This window comes from Bubalus bubalis, chromosome 20 (assembly GCF_019923935.1).
Source record: "Bubalus bubalis isolate 160015118507 breed Murrah chromosome 20, NDDB_SH_1, whole genome shotgun sequence".
Taxonomy (NCBI): Eukaryota; Metazoa; Chordata; class Mammalia; order Artiodactyla; family Bovidae; genus Bubalus; species Bubalus bubalis.
In genome coordinates, this window is record NC_059176.1 from 3,258,596 (window position 1) to 3,280,118 (window position 21,523).

General features: G+C 44.4%; 1 protein-coding gene across 2 annotated transcripts in view; it reads right to left on the bottom strand.

Moving 5' to 3' along the window:
- Nucleotides 1-18,727, bottom strand: part of RCOR1 (REST corepressor 1) — a 124,396-nt gene extending 105,669 nt beyond the window's left edge. The window contains exons 1-2 of one of the 2 annotated variants that reach the window (XM_025271333.3): nt 18,166-18,726; nt 18,026-18,085 (exon numbers count right to left, since the gene is read on the bottom strand). In XM_025271333.3, the coding sequence (XP_025127118.1) occupies nt 18,026-18,085; nt 18,166-18,457 (352 nt within the window). In that variant the 5' untranslated portion in view covers nt 18,458-18,726. Of the gene's footprint in view, nt 1-18,025; nt 18,086-18,165 lie in introns of both variants that reach the window. The other variant, XR_003105207.3, reaches the window with a different exon arrangement.
- Nucleotides 18,728-21,523: the final 2,796 nt, after the last annotated feature.

Genomic DNA, 21,523 nt, shown 5'->3' on the forward strand with positions numbered 1-21,523 from the left:
TGTCACGGCCCAGGTTCAGTCTCTGGCTGGGGAACTGAGATCTTGCAAGCCACACAATGCAACCAAAAACAAATAATAAAATAAAATAACAACATTTAAATGACATTTATTTTTTAATATTTATTCATTTATCTGGCTGCACCAGGTCTTAGTTGCAGCATGTGGGATCTAGTTCCCTGACCAGGGATCGAACCTGGGCCCCCTGCACTGGGAGCTGAGAGAGTTAACCCCTGGACCAGCAGGGAAGTCCCCATTTAAATGACATTTAAAATAAATTCCAAATGGGGAATGACTGCTAATAAGTACAGGCTTTCTTAGGAGGTGATGAAAACAAAATCAGAAAGTGGTAATGGCTGCACAACTCTGTAAATACACTGAAAACTGCCAAATTGTACACTTTAAGAGAGTCAACTTCATGGATGTCAATTATATCTTAGTAAAGCTATTATTTAAAACTTAAATAAGCTCCTCAGCTTAGCACACACAGCCTCAGCGATCTGTCATATGCCTGCCTCTAGTCTCTCCTTCCACCACTTTCCTGACTGCCTCCCCCAGCCTCAGCCAGATCAAGCTTCCTCAAAAACAACACATCTCTCAGTCCTGGAGAGTTCCCCTTCATCTACCCTTCCAGACCGACCTCAAGATCACCTGGGGAAAGCCTTCCCCTTCCACACCAATTTCAACCCCCACCACCACCCCGCCCCTACAACACAGGCACGCCTGTATCACACAGCACTCGCCACACCCCAGGTGAGGCATTCTATGACTAACGTATCCAAAAGTCTAACATACAACTTCATTTTCTATAATGTGGAAAAGCAAATTTACTAAACTTTAGCAAAAAAAAAAAAAGTGTTTTTATTTGGCTAAAGACAGCTGCCAGACAATACAGGACTCAATAATATTTCTATTGTTTTCTACATGTTCAAATTCTCTATAAGCAAAAAAGCAACTCATCTATGTTTAGGAAAACTACGCAAGTGTAAAATCCTGTAACAGAGAGAAAAATTAGTGGTTTTAGACCACCAGAAGTAAAAGCAGTCCATCATTTTTTCACACGAGTTCCTTAAAATAGTACAAAAGTACAATGGGTAAAAAGCTAGACAATACACGTCAGAGGGGAATTATGTTCCTGAAAAGCTAAAACTAAAAAACACCTAATTACATCTCATCCTGCCTTTTCCAGAGTATAATTCCAATTTCATACATGTTCTTAAATTTTTTTTTTCCTTCACAATTAAACACAGTCCACCAATGAATGTGTCCAACTGAGGCAAAAATTGCATGTTTTTAGACTGCCTACCGATCATTAGCCTGTCTCATCTGCACCGAACTTTCTAGAACTTACACTTCAAATCACTGGTATTGACACTTTCACTTTGCTACTGCTACTTGTTCACATAAGACAGAAAGTGTGATTTAAAACTATGTTACAGAAATAGAACTCTTACTTTTAAAATTATCTAGAAACTTAAAATGCAAAACTAAATAAAAGCTCAGTTATTCCAGTTCAGACCCTGTGTTAACAGGTAAGGGCCTGCATGCCCACCCCCAACCTCTCTGCTCCAGCAACAACGCTGTACAAAATGGCAATGCCATGGAAACTGACCCGCTGCCACGCAAGCAGAACACCAGCAAAGGCTCAGAATGAGAGTTCATCAGTTCTACAAAACCCTAATTCAGTTCAGGAGTATCAATACATGGCATATGAAAGCAGCAGATGTTCAAAATCTAGAAGACATCAAGCTGAAAATGACTAGGAAACAATCAAAATTCTATAAGGGCTTCAAAAGGAAATACCAATTTTATTACAAATACTCATTTTTTTACATCCCAGAAAGATGGCTCCTCCATCCATGGGATTTTTCAGTCAACCTGGTGGGCTACAGTCCATGGGGTCACAAAAGAGTCAGACACAGTTGAGTGACTAAGCACAGCAAATGGAGATCTTACACAGTCCAAGGAGATATTTCCTAAATTACACTTTTCAAAGAGAAAAGTATACTTTTCTCTGAAAAAAAAAAAAATAGTTCTTAACTAGGACTAATAACTTTTAAAGCTAATTTTTAATAGTTTTAATTTACACTAATAATTTATTTTATAAAGAATAGTGAACTCAAAAAAAAAACTATTCTGCTTTGGAAAATTCTGGGCTAGAATCATCAGATTTCAATGAGCAAGCAGTTAGTCTGAGCACTTTGTCATGGACACTAAAATGAATAGTGGCTATATAAAAACATGAAATTTTAATATCCTGGTTTCTAAAAGCATTTACAGAAGGCTTCCATGAACATAAGACTCAAAGGTTTAAAAGCTGTAACACACCAAAGCAATCTTCAGAAAAAAACAACAAAACCGAGGGTATCATGTTGCCTGATTTCAAACTATATTACAAAGCTAAAGTCATCAAAACAGTATGCTACTGGACCCAAAACAGACACACAGAAAAATGGAACAGAATACAGAGCCCAGAAATAAGCCTACATTTATACAGTCAATTAATCCATGACAAAGGAGACAAGAATATCCAATAGGGAAAAAACAGCCTTTTCAATAAATGGTGCTGGAACAATTGGACAGCAACATGCAAAAGAATCAAACTGGACTACTTTCTCACACCATATACAAAAATAAATTCAAAAAGGATTCAGTTCAGTTCAGTCGTTCAGTTGTGTCGGACTCTTTGCAACCCCATGAATCGCAGCACGCCAGGCCTCCCTGTCCATCACCAACTCCCAGAGTTCACTCAAGACTCACGTCCATCGAGTCAGTGATGCCATCCAGCCATCTCATCCTCTGTCGTCCCCTTCTCCTCCTGCCCCCAATCCCTCCCAGCATCAGACTCTTTTCCAGTGAGTCAGCTCTTCGCACGAGGTGGCCAAAGTACTGGAGTTTCAGCTTTAGCATCATTCCTTCCAAAGAAATCCCAGGGCTGATCTCCTTCAGAATGGACTGGTTGGATCTCCTTGCAGTCCAAGGGACTCTCAAGAGTCTTCTCCAACACCACAGTTCAAAAGCATCAATTCTTCTGTGCTCAGCTTTCTTCACAGTCCAACTCTCACATCCATACATGACCGCTGGAAAAACCATAGCCTTGACTAGACTGGACCTTTGTTGGCAAAGTAATGTCTCTGCTTTTCAATATGCTATCTAGGTTGGTCATAACTTTCCTTCCAAGGAGTAAGTGTCTTTTAATTTCATGGCTGCAGTCACCATCTGCAGTGATTTTAGAGCCCCCCAAAATAAAGTCGGACACTGTTTCCACTGTTTCCCCATCTATTTCCCATGAAGTGATGGGACCAGATGCCATGATCTTCGTTTTCTGAATGTTGAGCTTTAAGCCAACTTTTTCACTCTTCTCTTTCACTTTCATCAAGAGGCTTTTTAGTTCCTCTTCACTTTCTGCCATAAGCGTGGTGAACAAATCACTTCTAAGGAACTTAACCATGTTCTAGAACAAAGCTCAAGAATATTTATAGGAATATAAACATATCCAGAATCCATCAAAATAAAATTCATAATGTCTGGCATCTAAACAAAAATTACCAAACAAGCAAAGAAATGGGAAAAGACAACTCATAATGAGGGAAAAAATCAATCAACTGATACAAACTCAGAAATGAGACAGATAAGAGAATTACTAGACAAGGGCATTAGAACAATTATAATGTGTTTAAATGTGTTTGAGAAGTTGGAGCAAAGGCTGAGTATGTTCAGGAGAGATATGAAACCTAACCTTTTCAAACAAGGGTAAGCCTTCATATTGTTGACTTTTTAAGTTCTACATTTCTCTTCAATATAGTCACACATCTTGATTATCCTTTTGGTTTAACTAGGTGTTATATAACCATCTCCCCCACTCCCACAAAAAAAGCTTTCAATTTCTACTTGCTTTCTTAAGAAGCCTTATTTTGAATACCTTAATAGCAATATTTTAACAAATACTCCACTAGAGGAATTCCATATACAACCATCACATTCCAGTATCACATTTCACCATGCACCTTGATTAGAGGCAGAACTTCTGAACTAATTATAAAAATTAAAAAGAATGAAGCTTTCACTCCTAAGATTCTCTGGCTTCATGCTGTCCAACAGCATGGGAAATGTCCCACTCTGTGCAGTCCGACATAGCAGCCAGGAGCCATGTGCTTGAAATGATGTGGTTAGTGTGACAGAAGTGCATTTTCAGTTTGATTTTATTTAATAAATTTAAATAATTACAGATTACTAGTGGCTACGTTACTGGACAGCACAGCTTAAAACAATTTAAAAGAAAATCTGGATTGAAATTTTCAGAAAGATTAACATTTTCAAAATAACAGTTTTATAGTTTTAAACTTCATAGTTTAATATTAATTTTTAAATTAGTAAACATTATAAACTCATAAACACAGGAAAACCCCTATTTTCAAGACTTGGCTCAAAGAACCACTTCACCTAAAACTTCTTCCTGGTTTCTTCGATCACCAAGCCCCAAGTAAGGTGACCACCCCCACTGTGCTGCGCAGCGCCCTCTGTCATCAGCAATGCGCAGGGGGAGGGGGAAGTAACCACTTAATAGACCTGAGATTTTCTCTTGGGGTGACGAAAACATTCTGGAACTAGATGGTGTGGTGGTAGTTGCACAACAACGTTAAGTGTCCTAAATGCCACTATATTACTGACTTCACAATGGTTACTCTGGGGATGCCTTGGCAACCCAAGGCTTAGGGCTCTGTGCTCTCAATGCTCAGGGCCCAGGTCTGATTCCTAGTCTGGGGACGAAGGTCCCACAAGCAGTGCAGTGTGGCAAGATGCTCCACATCACTCATTATCAGAGAAATGCAAATCAAAACCACTATGAGGTACCATTTCACGCCAGTCAGAATGGCTGCGATCCAAAAGTCTACAAGCAATAAATGCTGGAGAGGGTGTGGAGAAAAGGGAACCCTCTTCTTACACTGTTGGTGGGAATGCAAACTAGTACAGCCACTATGGAGAACAGTGTGGAGACTCCTTAAAAAACTGGAAATAGAACTGCCTTATGATCCAGCAATCCCACTGCTGGGCATACACACTGAGGAAACCAGAAGGGAAAGAGACACGTGTACCCCAATGTTCATCGCAGCACTGTTTATAATAGCCAGGACATGGAAGCAACCTAGATGTCCATCAGCAGATGAATGGATAAGAAAGCTGTGGTACATATACACAATGGAGTATTACTCAGCCATTAAAAAGAATACATTTGCATCAGTTCTAATGAGGTGGATGAAACTGGAGCCTATTATACAGAGTTAAGTAAGCCAGAAAGAAAAACACCAATACAGTATACTAACACATATATATGGAATTTAGAAAGATGGTAACAATAACCCTGTGTACAAGACAGCAAAAGAGACACTGATGTATAGAACACTCTTAGGGACTCTGTGGGAGAGGGAGACGGCGGGAAGATTTGGGAGAATGGCACTGAAACATGTAAAATATCATGTATGAAACGAGTCGCCAGTCCAGGTTCGATGCACGATACTGGATGCTTGGGGCTGGTGCACTGGGACGACCCAGAGGGATGGTATGGGGAGGGAGGAGGGAGGAGGGTTCAGGATGGGGAACACATGTATACCTGTGGCAGATTCATTTTGATATTTGGCAAAACTAATACAATTTTGTAAAGTATAAAAATAAAATAAAATTTAAAAAAACAACAACAACAAAAAAGGTTAATTTTATATTATATGAAAGTGAAAGTGTTTTAGTCACTCAGTCATGTCCAACTCCTTGGGACCCCATGGCCTGTAGCCCGCCAGGCTCCTCTGTCCATGGGGATTCTCCAGGCAAGAATACTGGAGGAGTAGGTAGCTATTTCCTTCTCCAGGGGATCTTCCTGACCCAGGGATGGAATCCAGGTCTCCTGCACAGCAGGCAGATTCCTTGCCATCTGAGTCACCAGGGAAGCCCCATGTTATATGAAATTCACCTTGGAAAAAAAAAAGTGTAAGAATGTATCTAAGATGTATATCTAACTCACACAACTTCATTATTAAAAAAGCACCTAAAACAGGGAACACCAGGTTTTAAATGCAACTTTAAAGCTCACTTTTTCCCTTAGGTTTCCATTTTTTAAGTAAACTTGGTTCTTAATTATCAACTGTCCACTACAAAATGCCTATTCGAGCAAAGTCAATCAGTGCACACAAGTGCTCTTATTAAATGCAGAACCACATTCAGCTATGTCAAGTGAGAAAGATAAACCTTAGATATTAACAGAATTGGCGGCTCAGAACACTCAGAAAGCAGAAGTGCATGACACCACGACGACTTCACGGGACCGCCTGAGATCAGACTAGCAAGCCTTACCCTTCCCGTCTTACCATCCTGCTCCCGCACGTGCACGCTAAGTCTGAAAGCAGACAAGTCCCAGCCCAGAAGCTTCTGTGCCAGTAAAACAGGATGTGCAGCCTTCAGTAAGTGTGTGTGTGTGTGTGTGTGTGTGTGTGTGTGTGTGTGAAACAGCACAGAAAGACCCTGAGTTCAAGTGAACAGAATGTTTAACCAATCCCAAAATTTTAATTAACCTTTTCAGACAAAGAAGGCCAGCAGGGACTATTTCCTGGTCACTAGATGCAACTGCTGAAGACAAGCACAGCCAGGCTCCGGGACAGAGGCTCACCCGGTTCCCCGAGGCAAGCCTTGGTTTCTGGGCAGACAGAAGCTAGTCCTCAGTTAACCTTATGATCAAACCAACCATGGAAACCTCACATTTAAGTCAACCAGAATAAAGCTTACAATTTTCTGTAAGTATACTCTGGTCTTTGAAAAACAGAACACAATTCACTAATAACACTAAGAAATACATACATCAGGGTTTTTTCAGGGGAGAGAGGCAGTTAGTTTGGTTTTTGTTTTTTTGATGGGGAAGGAGATTGGGAATAATATACAAGGAAGGAGAATTAGTTGCTGAACATACTAACCAGATAGTTGTACAGGTGAAACCAATGGCTTTTAAAAATACTCTTAGATATTTTAATGTGTGTATTTTTTCACACTTTATTCAAGACATGGTTCTTAAACTCATCCCACAGCTCAAGTTCAATGTGAACCTGCAGAAAAACATACAGGGAGGGGGAAAATAGATATTTAAATGTTATACTCTCATCTGTTAAACTCAAAGGTAACCAACATAACACGGTCCTTTGTAACCTTAAGTCATCCAATCACAAAAAATCACTCCCCTCAAAAAACACTGTTTTACACTCTGAAACTGACTATTTCAACATACGTTCAAGAGTAAAGCAACTCATTCCAATTCGTCTCAGTCAACCAAGCCAGACACCTCCCATTTCATTTGTGCTTTCATTGAGAAGAGAAGGAATGCAACTGGGCACGAATCAGGCTCTGGCCACCCCACACAAAAATCTCCACAATACCTGGGACCACATGCGAACAACTAAGCAACTGATCCAATAAAGCGCTGCTCTAAGTGGTTTTTCTTAAGAGACGATTTCTGGCTAAGTCTCCCTGAAATACACTAGATTGCAGTCCAACTGCAACTTATCTTAGTGGTATCCTGGTGTTTTTCCTTCCTTAGCAATATACAAAATAATGATGCTTCTGACAACAGATGGCATCTTAGAATGGGTTGGTTACCTTGGGCAGGTTTCTAGGGTGAACCATAACAGTAAACCTCTCAGCCTCTGTTTCCTCATATGGAAAATGGTGACAACAACTTTATCTGATGTGATTGTTGTGATTGTTATGTTAAATTATTAATGAAGTATTCAAACCAGTCTGCACACAGCAAACATTACGCTAACCTGGCACTGACATTATTCCTTCAAGGGTTTTCTGTTGTGATGACAAGTGGCACCACACCACTCACCCACTCCCTCACAATCAGTGACAAAACCGTAAGACAGCTGAACTGGGTTTTAGTCCACAGCACATTCACCTTTTATGGAAAAATAACTGACCATCGTGGAAACTAAAGTTATGACTTTAACCTCTAACTCAGCTCAGTTCAGTCACTCAGTCGTGTCCGACTCTTTGCGACCCCATGGACCACAGCACGCCAGGCCTCCCTGTCCATCACCAACTCCCGGAGTTCACCCAAACCCATGTCCATTGACTTCGTGATGCCATCCATCCATCTCATCCTCTGTCATCCCCTTCTCCTGCCCTCAATCTTTCCCAGCATCAGGGTCTTTTCAAAGGAGTCAGCTCTTCACATCAGGTGGCCAAAGTACTGGAGTTTCAGCTTCAACATCAGTCCTACCAATGAACACCCAGGACTGATCTCCTTTAGGATGGACTAGTTGGATCTCCTTGCAGTCCAAGAGACTCTCAAGAGTCTTGAACACCACAGTTCAAAAGCATTAATTCTTCAGCGCTCAGCTTTCTTTATAGTCCAACTCTCACATCCATACAAAAACCATAGCCTTGACTAGATGGACCTTTGCTGACAAAGTAATGTCTCTGCTTTTCAATATGCTGTCTAGGTTGGTCATAACTTTCCTTCCAAGGAGTCAGCATCTTTTAATTTCATGGCTGCAATCACCATCTGCAGCGATTTTGGAGCCCAAAAAAATAGTCATCAACTGTTTCCACTGTTTCCCCATTTATTTGCCATGAAGTGATGGAACCAGATGCCATGATCTTAGTTTTCTGAATGTTGAGCTTTAAGCCAATTTTTTCACTCTCTTCTTTCACTTTCATCAAGAGGCTTTTTAGTTCCTCTTCACTTTCTGCCATAAGGGTGGTGTCATCTGCATATCTGAGGTCATTGATATTTCTCCCTGCAATCTTGATTCCAGCTGTGCATATTCCAGCCCAGCGTTTCTCATGATGTACTCTGCATATAAGTTAAATAAGCAGGGTGACAATATGCAGCCTTGACGTACTCCTTTTCCTATTTGGAACCAGTCTGTTGTTCCATGTCCAGTTCTAACTGTTGCTTCCTGATCTGCATATAGGTTTCTCAAGAGGCAGGTCAGGGGGTCTGGTATTCCCATCTCCTTCAGAATATTCCACAGTTTATTGTGATCCACACAGTCAAAGGCTTTGGCATAGTCAATAAAGCAGAAATAGATGTTTTTCTGGAACTCTCTTGCTTTTTCCATGATCCAGCGGATGTTGGCAATTCGATCTCTGGTTCCTCTGCCTTTTTTAAAACCAGCTTGAACATCTGGAAGTTCACGGTTCACGTACTGCTGAAGCTTGGCTTGGAGAATTTTGAACATTACTTTACTAGCCTGTGAGATGAGTGCAACTGTGCGGTAATTTGAACATTCTTTGGCATTGCCTTTCTTTGGCATTGGAATGAAAACTGACCTTTTCCAGTCCTGTGGCCACTGCTGAGTTTTCCAAATTTGCTGGCATATTGAGTGCAGCACTTTCACAGCATCATCTTTCAGGATTTGAAATAGCTCAACTGGAATTCTATCACCTCCACTAGCTTTGTTCATAGTGATGCTGCCTAAGGCCCACTTGACTTCACAAGTCACTATGAACAAAGCTAGTATGCTATTAAAACTAGCTGTTAAAACTAAAATTTCTGCTGTTAAACAGAAATTAAATCAGAGCTTTTCAAGTCATCCAGCACTATAATTTAGGTCAGTTGGTTAGTAATTAGTACACCAAATTAACTGAACAAAGTTGCAACATAACAAAAAAAGATGTATCAAATTCTCAGTGACAATCATCTTAGAAACCAGGAGTCCTAGTGACAATTGGTAAGGAGCTATGTACCAAGTCCAGTTTCTGAGCAGAAACATATCCAACCAGGGATATGTTTTTATTCCTTCCTGAAAAGAAATTCCATCAACTCCCATACTAGAGAGAAAAACAACAACAAAAACTTTACAACTCTACAACCCTAAGAAAGGATCGGTATCCAAATATACAAAGAACACACACAAATCAGTAAGAAAAAGAACACCCTACAGAAAAGCAGCAAAAGATATATACACAGAGGGAAACCAGGTAGCTGAAAAAAACACATAAAAGCACACTTGACCTCACCAGTAATTAGAAAAATGCCAACACAGACTACAAAAAGATAGCACTGCAAAAAGTTAACAAGCCTAACACCTTAGTGAAAATTGAATGAAGGAAAGGAATTTTCTGTGCCTGTTAGAGGAATATGCACAAATAATTCCATTTACAAAAATACTTCGACAATAACAAAACATACCGCTTTTCATACGTAAGTATGTACTCAAGGACAAAAACAGGCACAGGGATTCTGATGACCTTGAGAGCCTGCCACTCAGACTTCCCTTCAAGAGAGAGAGCGCCGAGAGGAGTGTAAGTAGCTGACAGTCCCAGCTGCCCAGCACCTTCGGGGTCCACTGCAGCACGCTGCATGCTAACTCCAGGCCAACGCCAGAACACAGCCGGTTTTCTAGAGAAGGCCCAGTCCTGCCCAACACACTCTAACAAACCACCTTTGCTCTGGCTGCACTGCAGTCTTAGGCTCCTGGATCTCATCATCTATCACCCTTCCTTCTGTTTTCCTTCACAGGTGTCACATCTGCATCCAACCTGAAGGCTCTGCTGCCTCACCTTCTTCCCTCCTGTGGTCTCAGGCATTTACACCTATGAAACTCCTACACAAGAGTTTCATGTCCATTGAGTCGGTGATGCCAGCCAACCATCTCATCCTCTGTCATCCCCTTTTCCTCCTGCCCTCAATCTTTCCCAATATCAGGGTCTTTTTCCAGTAAGTTGGCTCTATGCCTCAGCTGGTCAAAGTACTGGAGCTTCAGCATCAGTCTTTCCAAAGGATATTCAGGCATGATTTCGTTTAGGATTGACTGGTTTGATCTCCTTTCAGTCCAAGGGACTATCAAGAGTCTTCTCTAGCACCACAGTTCGCAAGCATCAATTCTTCCACATTCAGCCTTATGATTCAACTCTCACATCTGTACGTGATTACTGGAAAAACCATAGCTTTGACTATATGGGACCTTTGTCAGCAAAGTGATGTCTCTGCTTTTTAATATGCTGTCTAGGTTTGTCATAGCTTTTCTTCCAAGGAGTAAGTATGTTTTAATTTTATGACAGCAGTCACTGCTCACAGTGATTTGGGCGCCCAAAAGAAAATCTGTCACTGCTTCCATTTTTTCCCCTTCCATTTGCCATTAAGTGATGGGACCAGATGCCATGATCTTAGTTTTTTTTAATGTTGAGTTTCAAACCAGCTTTTTCTCTCTGCTCTTTCACCCTCATCAAGAGGCTCCTTAGTTCCTCTTCACTTTCTGCCATTAGAGTTTTATCATCAGCATATCTGAGGTTATTGATATTTCCCCTGGCAGTCTTGATTCCAGCTCGTGAGTTATCCAGCCCAGCATTTCACATGATGCACTCTGCATATAAGTTAAGTAAGCAGGGTGACAATATACAGCCTTGTCATACTCCTGTCCCAATTTTGAACCAGTCAGTCATTCCATGTCCAGTTCTAACTGTTGCTTCTTGACCTACATACACGTTTCTTAAGAGACAGGTAAAATGGTCTGGTATTCCCACCTCTAAGAATTGTCCAGTTGGTTGTGATCTACACAGTCAAAGGCTTTAGCATAGTCAATGAAGCAATATGTTTTTCTGGAAATCCCTTGCTTTCTCCATGATCCAACAAATGTTGGCAACTTGATCTCTGGTTCCTCTGCCTCTTTGAAACACAGCTTATACATCTGGAAGTTCTCAGATCATGTGCTGCAGAAGCCTAACTTGAAGGATTTTGAGCATTGCTTTGCTAGCATTGAGCACAACTGTATGGAAGTTTGAACATTCCTTGGCATTGCCCTTCTTTGGGATTAGAATGAAAAGTAACCTTTTCCAGTCCTAAGTTTTCCAAATTTGCTGACATATTAAGTGCAGCACTTTAACAGCATCATCTTTTAGGATTTTAAACAGCTCAGTTGGAATTCCGTCACCTCCACTACCTTTATCTAAAATTATGCACACGTTATTGTACCCAGAAACAAGGCTTTAAAACAATAAAATTTGGTATCACACGCCTCAAACCTACCTGGAGATGCTTTTAATGACTGAAAAACAAATACAAGTCACTTTGTCTCTGCAGGCCTTACCTTCCTCATCTAAAACACAGGAAGGCTGCACTGAGTGGACACTACAATTTTCTCTCTCACTGCTCTGATGGAGAGAAAATCCAGAAACTTCAAAGAATTATGTCTAGCATGCAATTTTTACAGAATCCTCATATTAAATAAAGAATATGACTAACTTAAACAAACAAACAAAAAAAACAAATAAAAAACAAAATTTGACTTTTTGAAAAAAAGTAGGCGTTTTAGGGTTTACTATCAACATTTCACTTAAATGACATTTTAATTTTACTTAAAAATATTTATCTCAAACATTTTATCAAAACACTTTTTGTCACATTAAAACATTCTATTTTATAAATACTGTTTTTTAAAAAATCAACAATAAAAAACATAAAACTCAACCAGAAGATATATGTATTGTTTGATATATGTATTAGTAAAATTTCCAGAACATAAAACAGAAACTGTTAAATTACAACCATTATCCCTAATCAATCCTAGGTGACACGTATTTCCCGTACTTGCTATTTGAGGCTCTAGAGGTGACTCAGCCCAGTTACTGAGCTGGCACTCAATCCCCATTCTTGCCTCAGTTGGGCCTTTACTGCTGCTCCAGAGACTCCCTCTACGGCAAGGTTTTTCCAGCTCTGTTTTAATGTAAATACCAACGGAACACATCCTCCTTAGCAAAGATTACTGTTTTCTACCAGAGTAAGGGGACAAATAGAAGCCTTATTTCTTACTTTAACATTATGCATGGAACCTCTAAAGAAAGGCTCAGAAGAAAGTGAGGGCTAAATTATAAATTAAGTATAACAATTGATATAGCAGAGAGTAAAATATAAAAAGTAAAATAAACTGGAGAAGAATACAGTAATTTGGATAGACTTCGATGTTTCATTTCCAAAGACTAAGAAGATTTTTGTCAATTAAACTGCCCTATAGAACCATAGAACTTTATAACACTAAAGAACTAGGTTTCTTAGAGTAAGCCTAGGGAAAAGAAAAAAAAAAGAAAAAGAAGAAGGAAATGAAAAAGGAATAAGCCTGAGGCTTCCCTGGTGGCTCAGTGGTAAAGAATCCACCTGCCACTGCAGGAGACACAGGTTCAGTCTCTGATGTGGGAAGATCCCACATGCTGCAGAGCAACTAAGTCGGTGCACCATGACTACTGAGCCATGCATGCTCTGGAGCTAGGAGCAGCAACTACTGAACCCACATGCTCAGCTACTGAAGCCCGCATGCCCTAGAGCCCGTGCTGCTCAACAAGAGAGCAGCCTCCATTCACAGCAACTAGAGAAAAGCCCAGGCAGCAACGAAGACCCAGAGAGCCTAAACAAATAAATAAAAATATTTTAAAAAAAAGAAAAGAGTAAGCTTACATTTCTTCAGTACCAATGACTTTCAACACTGCTTTTAAAACAACTCTGCTCTGATGAGCCTCCACCAGCTAACCTTTGGATCACACCCAAGGAAGTACTCATCGCCCAAGGAAGTACAGCAGCAGCAGAGCCTCACTTCAACATGAACTCTCAAACACAAGAACTTGAGAACTGAGAGTAAAAACTCCCTGACTCAGAACACAGTTAATGTGTACTTCACTTTGGCCCAGGGATGGACTCAAGGTTTCTTTCATACTACCCTGAAACCTGAGCTGAACAGGGATATCTATTCCCTCTGGATCTCTGTGTACTTTTCTGCTATAAAAATGTTTTGGACTAGTTCTCTCTCCCAGCCAAGGGTATCTACCTAAATTGCAGCAGGTACCTGTAACTTAAAAGCAATCATCTTCAAGTATCTTTGAATGCATAATTCGCATTCAAATCTACAGCTTCATTATAATCCAGCCTTACCTTTGCAGTAAAGCAGGCAACGCAAGGACCACTACTTGGCAACTAAGTCCTTCAAATGATAACTAAATTAAGACAGCAGAAAATGTTTGCTTAGCATTTGCTGAGTGCCAGGCACTGCACTGGACATTTTACGTGTACTAACTCAGTTAATTTCTTTTCTTGAGGAAGAAGTTCCATTACCTCTACTTTACAGATGAAAGCAAAAAATAAAGAAACCTGCCCAGGGCTGAAACACAATTGTCAAGAGGCACTGCCAAGATCTGAACTTGGGTTTGATGGTTCTCACAACCCAAGCTCACAGTCTGCTCTCCCAAGCTCACAGTCTGCTCTATGTTGCTTCTGAAAGAAGCCTGAAATTAAAAAGATGACTGTGACTGACATAATCACAGGCCACAGTGATGAAAGAACCTGATTCACAATGCAGGAAACAGAGGCTCCTGAGATAAAATGACCAGCTTGACCTTTTTAAACCACCTTCTTAATCACAGAGACAAGGCTCTAGACCTCCCGAGAGACAGCTCTAGGCGCCTCCTACTGCACTGCATCACAAAGGGGATCACACACAGGACTTCTCATCACCCTCACCTCTCATCTGGGTAAACACTGCCTCCAAGTATGCCTCCATCATGAGGGCCTCACCATAACTTATCAATGTTTGGATATCTATAAAATTTATTTTTACAATGAAACTAAAGCAAAGCAAATAATGTGTTCAAAGAGGAAGACAGAATCACCACCAAAAAGAAATGAAAAGCAGGTCAAGATACCCTGAATAGTTCAGGAAAACTATTCTACATTTTATTAATATAAGTCAACTCTGAAAGTGACAGTTGAACCAATGACAACCACAAATTTTCTAATCTGATTAAATATATTGGATTCAATGTTCCAAATACAAGTTGCATGTTTAAAAAGCCATTACCTCAAAAAAATTTACCATTAACATTTCCTCTTCTGTAAGAGTCTTAATTTTACTATTAGTGAACTGTGATCACTAACTCGGATAGAAGTTGACAATAACAACACATGCTTCAGAAAACAAAGAACTTGAGTCAATCTTAAAATCCCGCCACTGTGTTCCTCTAGTTAGAAGACAACAAAGAGGAAGAGTAGCCCAAACAAGGGATCAAAGAAACACGGAAGCTACCGCTTCTTCCTCTGCACGTTTCTTGGTAAGACCATGGAATTACTTACATTTTTGTATAGAAGAACACTACTAGTTTCAAAACAAATTATGTTTTGCAAATGCAGGAAGTAACTGACCAGAGGCAGGCTAGCATAAGCACTCTTCCCTCTTATTTACTGTATGTTTATTAAATTCTAAAAGAATCCAAAGCCAACTCAGCATATGACATGGCATAAAGTATGAAATAGAGTACGGACAGTCTGGACCCCACACGGGAACAAAGACAAAGTTAAATATATGAAACTGCATTCTGGCCTTTGTTTTTAAACCTACCTGATAAAACTTGTTCACCATTATAAACAAAGATGTTATTTTAACTACCAAGTTCTGATCCAGTGGTCCAGTTTAGGTCTTAATTAGGTAATAAGACATGAATCAGCATTTTAGGATGACCACGCTCGGTCCACTTTGTTCACCATGTGTGAGGCATGACAGAAATGCATCTTCCCTGGACTATACAGGGAATTTCAAGAGGATCTAGTTTCCACCATTTGTTTTTAAAGCTAAATAGGGTCAAGTTGGGAGACTGTGGGTAAACAAAACCTGACCTTAAAAAAAAAAAAATCAACATTCTTCCACTCATACATCTTTACAGATAAGTTTTTCTGTTTTTTTTAAAAGTGGCTTCCTGATGAGTTTCATATTCACTAGTCTGTTCATATGGTGGTAAAAATAAATAAACAAACATGCATTCAAAACTCAGGAAGAGAAAAAGAAAAAGCAGTGTAACAATCACAATCTCAATTCCATATTATTCCTAACTTGTACTCGTGGAAAAAAACTAAATCCAGACCTAAAAAAAAATTTGCTTGACATGAAACAAAACTGGTGTGTCATTTCTATTCCAAAATGGAAGTCTCCCCTTCCCTTAGATTTTAAGTTAAATGACAACACATCTTTTAAATAAATAAATAAGTAGTAAAAAGTAAAATCCTACAATTTCCAGCCATGCCTAGGAATTTGTCCCACTGCTCAGAATAGCAAAACAAGGCTTCAAATTATTTTACATCAGTTAGATTCCTTTCCAGATTAAAACAAACACAAAATAGGAAATGTTAACGCCAAGAGCCAATCAACTGACAGTAAGACTATACAGCAAAACATGTGCAGTGTTTCACTGTTTAGAATGGCAGGTCTCTGACAAATTTATGCTTGCCCTTAGTCCACCAAAACTGCAAAGACAGCTCAAAATATGATCCTACCACATGTGCTGCTTCAAAGAGAACAACTCCAAAGAAGTCTGCCTCATTCCTGACAATACAGAGCTAGGCGTCAACATTTAGAACAATATCAGAAATCTAATTCTTGCTGCTGCCATCAAATATGTACTTATCTTTAGTCACAGCCAACATATTTAAACAAAGCTTTCAAAATGAATGTAACCAAAATGTACCCCAAAACTGACCAACTTACTAAAAGATGTGTACAAGTTGATATGTTTTTTAAATATGTGGGGGAAACTTGGTGAAGAGCTTTGCTTTATGGTCTGTGTATTAAAACAAAGATGGACTTGACCTACAAAATGAAGATAGGGTCAACTGTAACCAAAAAACAGTATGCTTCCCCTGGTGGCCAACCGAGGAATGGAGAAAGCATGCACAGGGGAGAAGCAGCCTGGCCTGGGAGTCCCGTCCTGTCGCTCTTATAAATGAGAAGTGACGACCAAAAAAGGAAGATGTGGGGGAAGGGGAAACTATAGGAAGACTAACCGAAGTTTAAAAGGAATACAAACCTGGGCGTCATACTACAGATACTTTATGAGATTTAAATCATCAACAGGCCAAAACTGTAGAAAGCAAATGCGGGAAAGGTCATTTATTTCCAGAGAACCCAACAGCTCACTCAGGGATGCCTACGTATCTTCACTTCAAAGAACACCCAGAGTTTCATACCTTAATAACAGCTTAAGAGCAATCGCCTTCTTCAAGGGCTAGATCCTTGCAATTTTCTGCAGTCTTGTTTCCAAGGAAAAGCATTTATGCATTTATTCTCTCAAATAAACTCGTGGTGTAACCTACATAGAGAACCACCAGTTCTAAAGCCCTCCAACCAGGAGGACTGTTAACTCCAGTTCCACAAGGTTCTCTTTTGAATTTGATTTCTGAAATAAAACCCACGTCCTTTCAAACATTTTCCACGCCAACAATCTTTAAAGACAGTCTTATACGGAGACAAGCTAGAATCTCACTGACGAATTCCTTTGTCTGGAAGGATTTTTCTGGTACTTTGAATTTGCCTGCGCACAGAAGAGCAGCAAGGGTAACAAATGTTCCAAGCAAGGGGGTTGGGGTGCCTTGGAGGTGTTAGGCTAAAGCTTTCTGAGGGTTCTAACCTTTCACAACCTCTTCCTTTAAAACAAAACAAACAAACAAAAAAAGGAAATAACACACACAAATAGGTCCTTAAAATCAAACTGCCACCAGCAAGCCTCTCTTCCCCAGGCAGGCGCCTTCTGGGAAGCACACTTCTTTTACTAACTGGTTTTGGGGGGAATCTCAGGACGGGAGGGGAGTCGGGGGCAGGCAGGAGCCCGGGAGCCGGCAGGAGAGGGCACGCGGGGAAACCTTCCGCAGGGGAGAGGCGGGTCCGAGGCCGTCCCGAGCCCCGGGGCGCTCGCAGGAAGCTAAGTCTCCGGCGCGCGACCACCCCCGCCCGGCCCCGGCGCGGCTCGCGCGGACCGGGGACGCCGGAACCCCGGGCCAGGTGGCCAGGTGTGGCCGGCGCGCCGCCGCCTCGCGTCCGACCCGCCCGGGCGACCCTCGGGCCTCCCCGGGGGGGGGGGGGGGGGGCCCGGCCCGCCGGCAGGACACACTGGCGCGAGCGTCTCCCCGCGGACGGCAGGACCCACACCCACAGAAAGAAAAGTTGTCCGAGGCCGTCCGCCCCCTCGGGTCGCCGGCCGGCCGGCCAGCCGACCGGCCCGGGGCGCTACTCACCGGGGTCGAAGTCGGGCACCACCGCCTGGTACTGGGGTCCGACCCGCATGCCGCCGCCACCTGCGGGAAAAGCAGAGGGGGGCGGTCAGCGCGCGGACCGGCGGGCGGGCGCGGGGGCGGCGCGGGCGGCTGCCACCTACCGTGCTCCTCGTCGCTGGACGAGCCGGAGCTGCCTTCCTCCCAGGAGTTGCTGCTGCTGTTGCCATTGGGCGCCGCCGCCGCCGCCAAACTTTTATTCTGCCCATTATTGGGGGCGGCGGCGGCCGAGGCGGAGGCGGCGGCGGAGGCGGCGGCGGCCGAGGAGGCGGCGGCGGCCGAGGCGGCGGCGGCGGCCGAAGCGGCGGCGGCGGCCGAGGCGGCCGCGCTGGACGCGTTGTTCCTCCCTCTCCGCTTCCCTGAGACCTCGGGGCCCTTCTCCACCATGGCCGGCATCGGCGGGGGGCCCGAGCCGGGCGAAAGTGACGGGGGACCCCGCGGCTCCTGAGGAGGCGGGGGTGGGGGTGGGGGGTGCGCCGGGCCGAGGGAGGGGGTGCGGGCGGGCGCGGCCTGAGCCTGCGGGCGCGAGTTGGGGCTGAGGTGGCCCTGGCGGGCGGAGCGCGGAGCCGCTTCAGGCCCCCCGGCGCCGAGCCCAGCGCAACTTTCGCTCTCCTCGCCGCCCGCACTTCACTGGCTCTAACTACTCCGGGAGCAGCGAGCGGGAGGGGAGGGGGCGGGGCCTGAGCCAGCAGTGAGGTGAGGCGGGGGGGAAAGCCGCGCGCAGCCCAACCCGGCGCGGAGAGGGAGTGGCTCCGCCCCCCGCGCGCCCCCATTGGCTCTCGTGCGATTTGGACGGCGAGCGGCAGCCCAGTTGGCTGCGCGCAGCCGTCCGTCCGAGGGGCCGGGGCGGGAGAGCGGGGAGGGGGGTGGCGCCAGGCTTCCGTTGGTCAGGTTCGGTTGACGCGTATCGCCCGCTGTACGTGGTTTGAGGTTTGCCGTCTCTCTACGCCCCATGATCCATCTCTCTAGGCAATAGCGAGGAGTTAGCCGCCCTCCCCGCCCCCTCCTTCTGCCGGCACCCCCCCCCCGCCCCGCTTCCCCTGAGCGCACCCCACCCCACCTCGCGGCCCCGACCCCTGCGTTCCCCGGAGGGCTCCGCCGAGAGCCCCACCGGTTTCCTGAAGGGAAACACGCGCGACGCAAGAGAGGAGACCGAAGGCGAGGTCGGGACTACTTTCCCCCTCGCGCGGAGGACTACCTCTCGCAGTTTGAATGGGTTCTTATACAAAGAAGGGAAACTAATTGGAAGAAACTAATTGCGGCCCCGCGGTTCCCACGGGGTTTTGGGGGGGTGTCTCAGCGCTGGGGGCAGCGCCGGTGCAGGGGGACAGAGTTCCCAGGTGGCAGTGTCTCCTGGAGTCGGAGGAGGCAGTGTGGGTGCTCGGGGTGCGGGGTGGGGTTTTGGTGGGGCTTTCTGCTAATTGGGGGGTGGGGGGACGTTGGAAGTCGCCGCAGTCGCCCGAGTTTCGGGGCGCCGCCGCGCCTGCGAGGCCGGAGGATAGGGTCCTGAGCTGGGGCCCTGCCCGGACGCAGAGTCGGGGCGCGGGGTCGGACCAGATGGCCGTTTGGAGAGCTGTAAAGGGGCCGGATTGTCCCCGGGGGGGAGGGGAGGGGAGCCCTTAGAAAACGGGGACGGGGGGCTTACAGAAACGGGCTGGGGGGTCCAAGAAGGGTAAAGGGGGCAGTAGCCGTTTTCATCCTAAGCCCTCGGTAGGGGGAGGAGGGTCAACTTCCTCTGAGGCAAGAGCCACTTTTCCGGATCTGCCGCCTGCCCGGCCTCCGCCGCTCCACCCTGGGCACCCCGGTGAGGAAGCGCTCGACCCAGGCCAAAACATCCTCGCCCTGGACAGTTGACCAGTGGGCCCAGGGGCTGCTTTTATAGCTGTGAGGGGTGGATGGGAGAGTGTGTGACCCCCCTCCCCCCCCCCCGGTCTGTATCTGCCCCACCCCCACCGATTCCTCCAAACAACGAGCGCTCTTCACACATAATCGGAGGCAATCGGAGGCGAGAGAAGGTCTACAAATGAAAAAAAAATTTTTTTTATTTTATATGCAGCGGATGGCTGTTTTTTAAGTTACTTCGAACCTGCGCTTAATATGGGGACAGTTTACACCAGCTCTGGTTATAAATAGCTACAGGGAGAGATCTGGAGTTTGATGGTTTTAAAAGCCTGAATAAATAAGCAGGATGTTCTCCACGTTTTCTGCAGAATGGACCATCATTATTACTTCAATGAAGTGACCACTTTCACTTCTGCCCAAAGGGGCTGTAAGAAAAGGCACTGTGCCCTCACCATGGAGGAGACGTGCCCTCACCGAGTTCAGGGTCTCAACTCCTGGATTCCCCTTAAAAGGACACCCGTCTCCTTCGAGAGCCCAGGTGGTGCAGGTGTGTGCCCCCCGATAACTCCCCACCAGCCACAGTGGGAGGATACAGGCAGCAAAGCCAAAGGTTAGGAACCAGAAGTGGCCTTCACACCTGGCTGAGGACTGTGACTCATCTCCAGGAGAGCACTGCATGAGAAGTGAGGTTGAGAACACTGCCCTGCTCACTTGGTGTCTATGGAGCTTTACTACCAGACTCTGGAGAGATTAGCCTTCGAGGGCACATGGCTGATGTTGAGTCATTTATTAGGGCCACAGGGAAGACACAGGATGTGGGGTCACCCGTCCCACCTATACCAAACCCCAAGGTTGGAGCTACTTCCTAGCTGGGTAATGACAGTGGATACATCACTGGGCCTTCCAGCCAGTCACTTTTTTCAACAAATATATAACAGCTAATATGTACCAAGCCCAGTTCTAGTTTGACCCTGAAGTCACACAGAATGCCATACTGGCCTTGACCCTTTCAGCTTCCTGGTCTATAAAACACAAATAACAGTACTTACCTCCTAGCCTGGTGGATTTTTACAAATTCCATCTCCCCATCCCCTCTCCTTCCACCTGAAGCAACCCTGCAACCGAAAGGAAAGCCCCTTTCCTGCCCCTGCCTATTGTTGGGGGGCAGGCAAGGGGGCCCACATATAGCCCTTCTGATTGGGAATTTGTGATGTCAGACTTCAAGCAGGCACTCCACAGAGTCAGCAGCCCTCCCATGTTTTCTGGGGACACTCTCCCCACCCTCTGAGACTAAGATTTCACACCCTCTTCCCTCTCCTTATGCACCTCCCACAACCCTTCTGCCCTCAGTCCCAGCAAATGACCTCACCTCATTTCTTCAGTGAGAAAAACTGAATCCATCAGATGGAATCTCTCATCTTCCAGTCCCCAAACTGACACATCTCCCTACCTGGCATCCACCTCCCCCTCAGGCTTTCCCACCCCTATCTTGATCTCAAGCACCCACCTCCTGCTGCCCTCCCGTTGCTGCTCTCCTGTACCATCAGCCTCTCTCTCTTTTCCCTTGGGTACCATGTTCCAAAAAGGAGGCAGGAGGGGAGAGGGAGCTCACCATTGTTC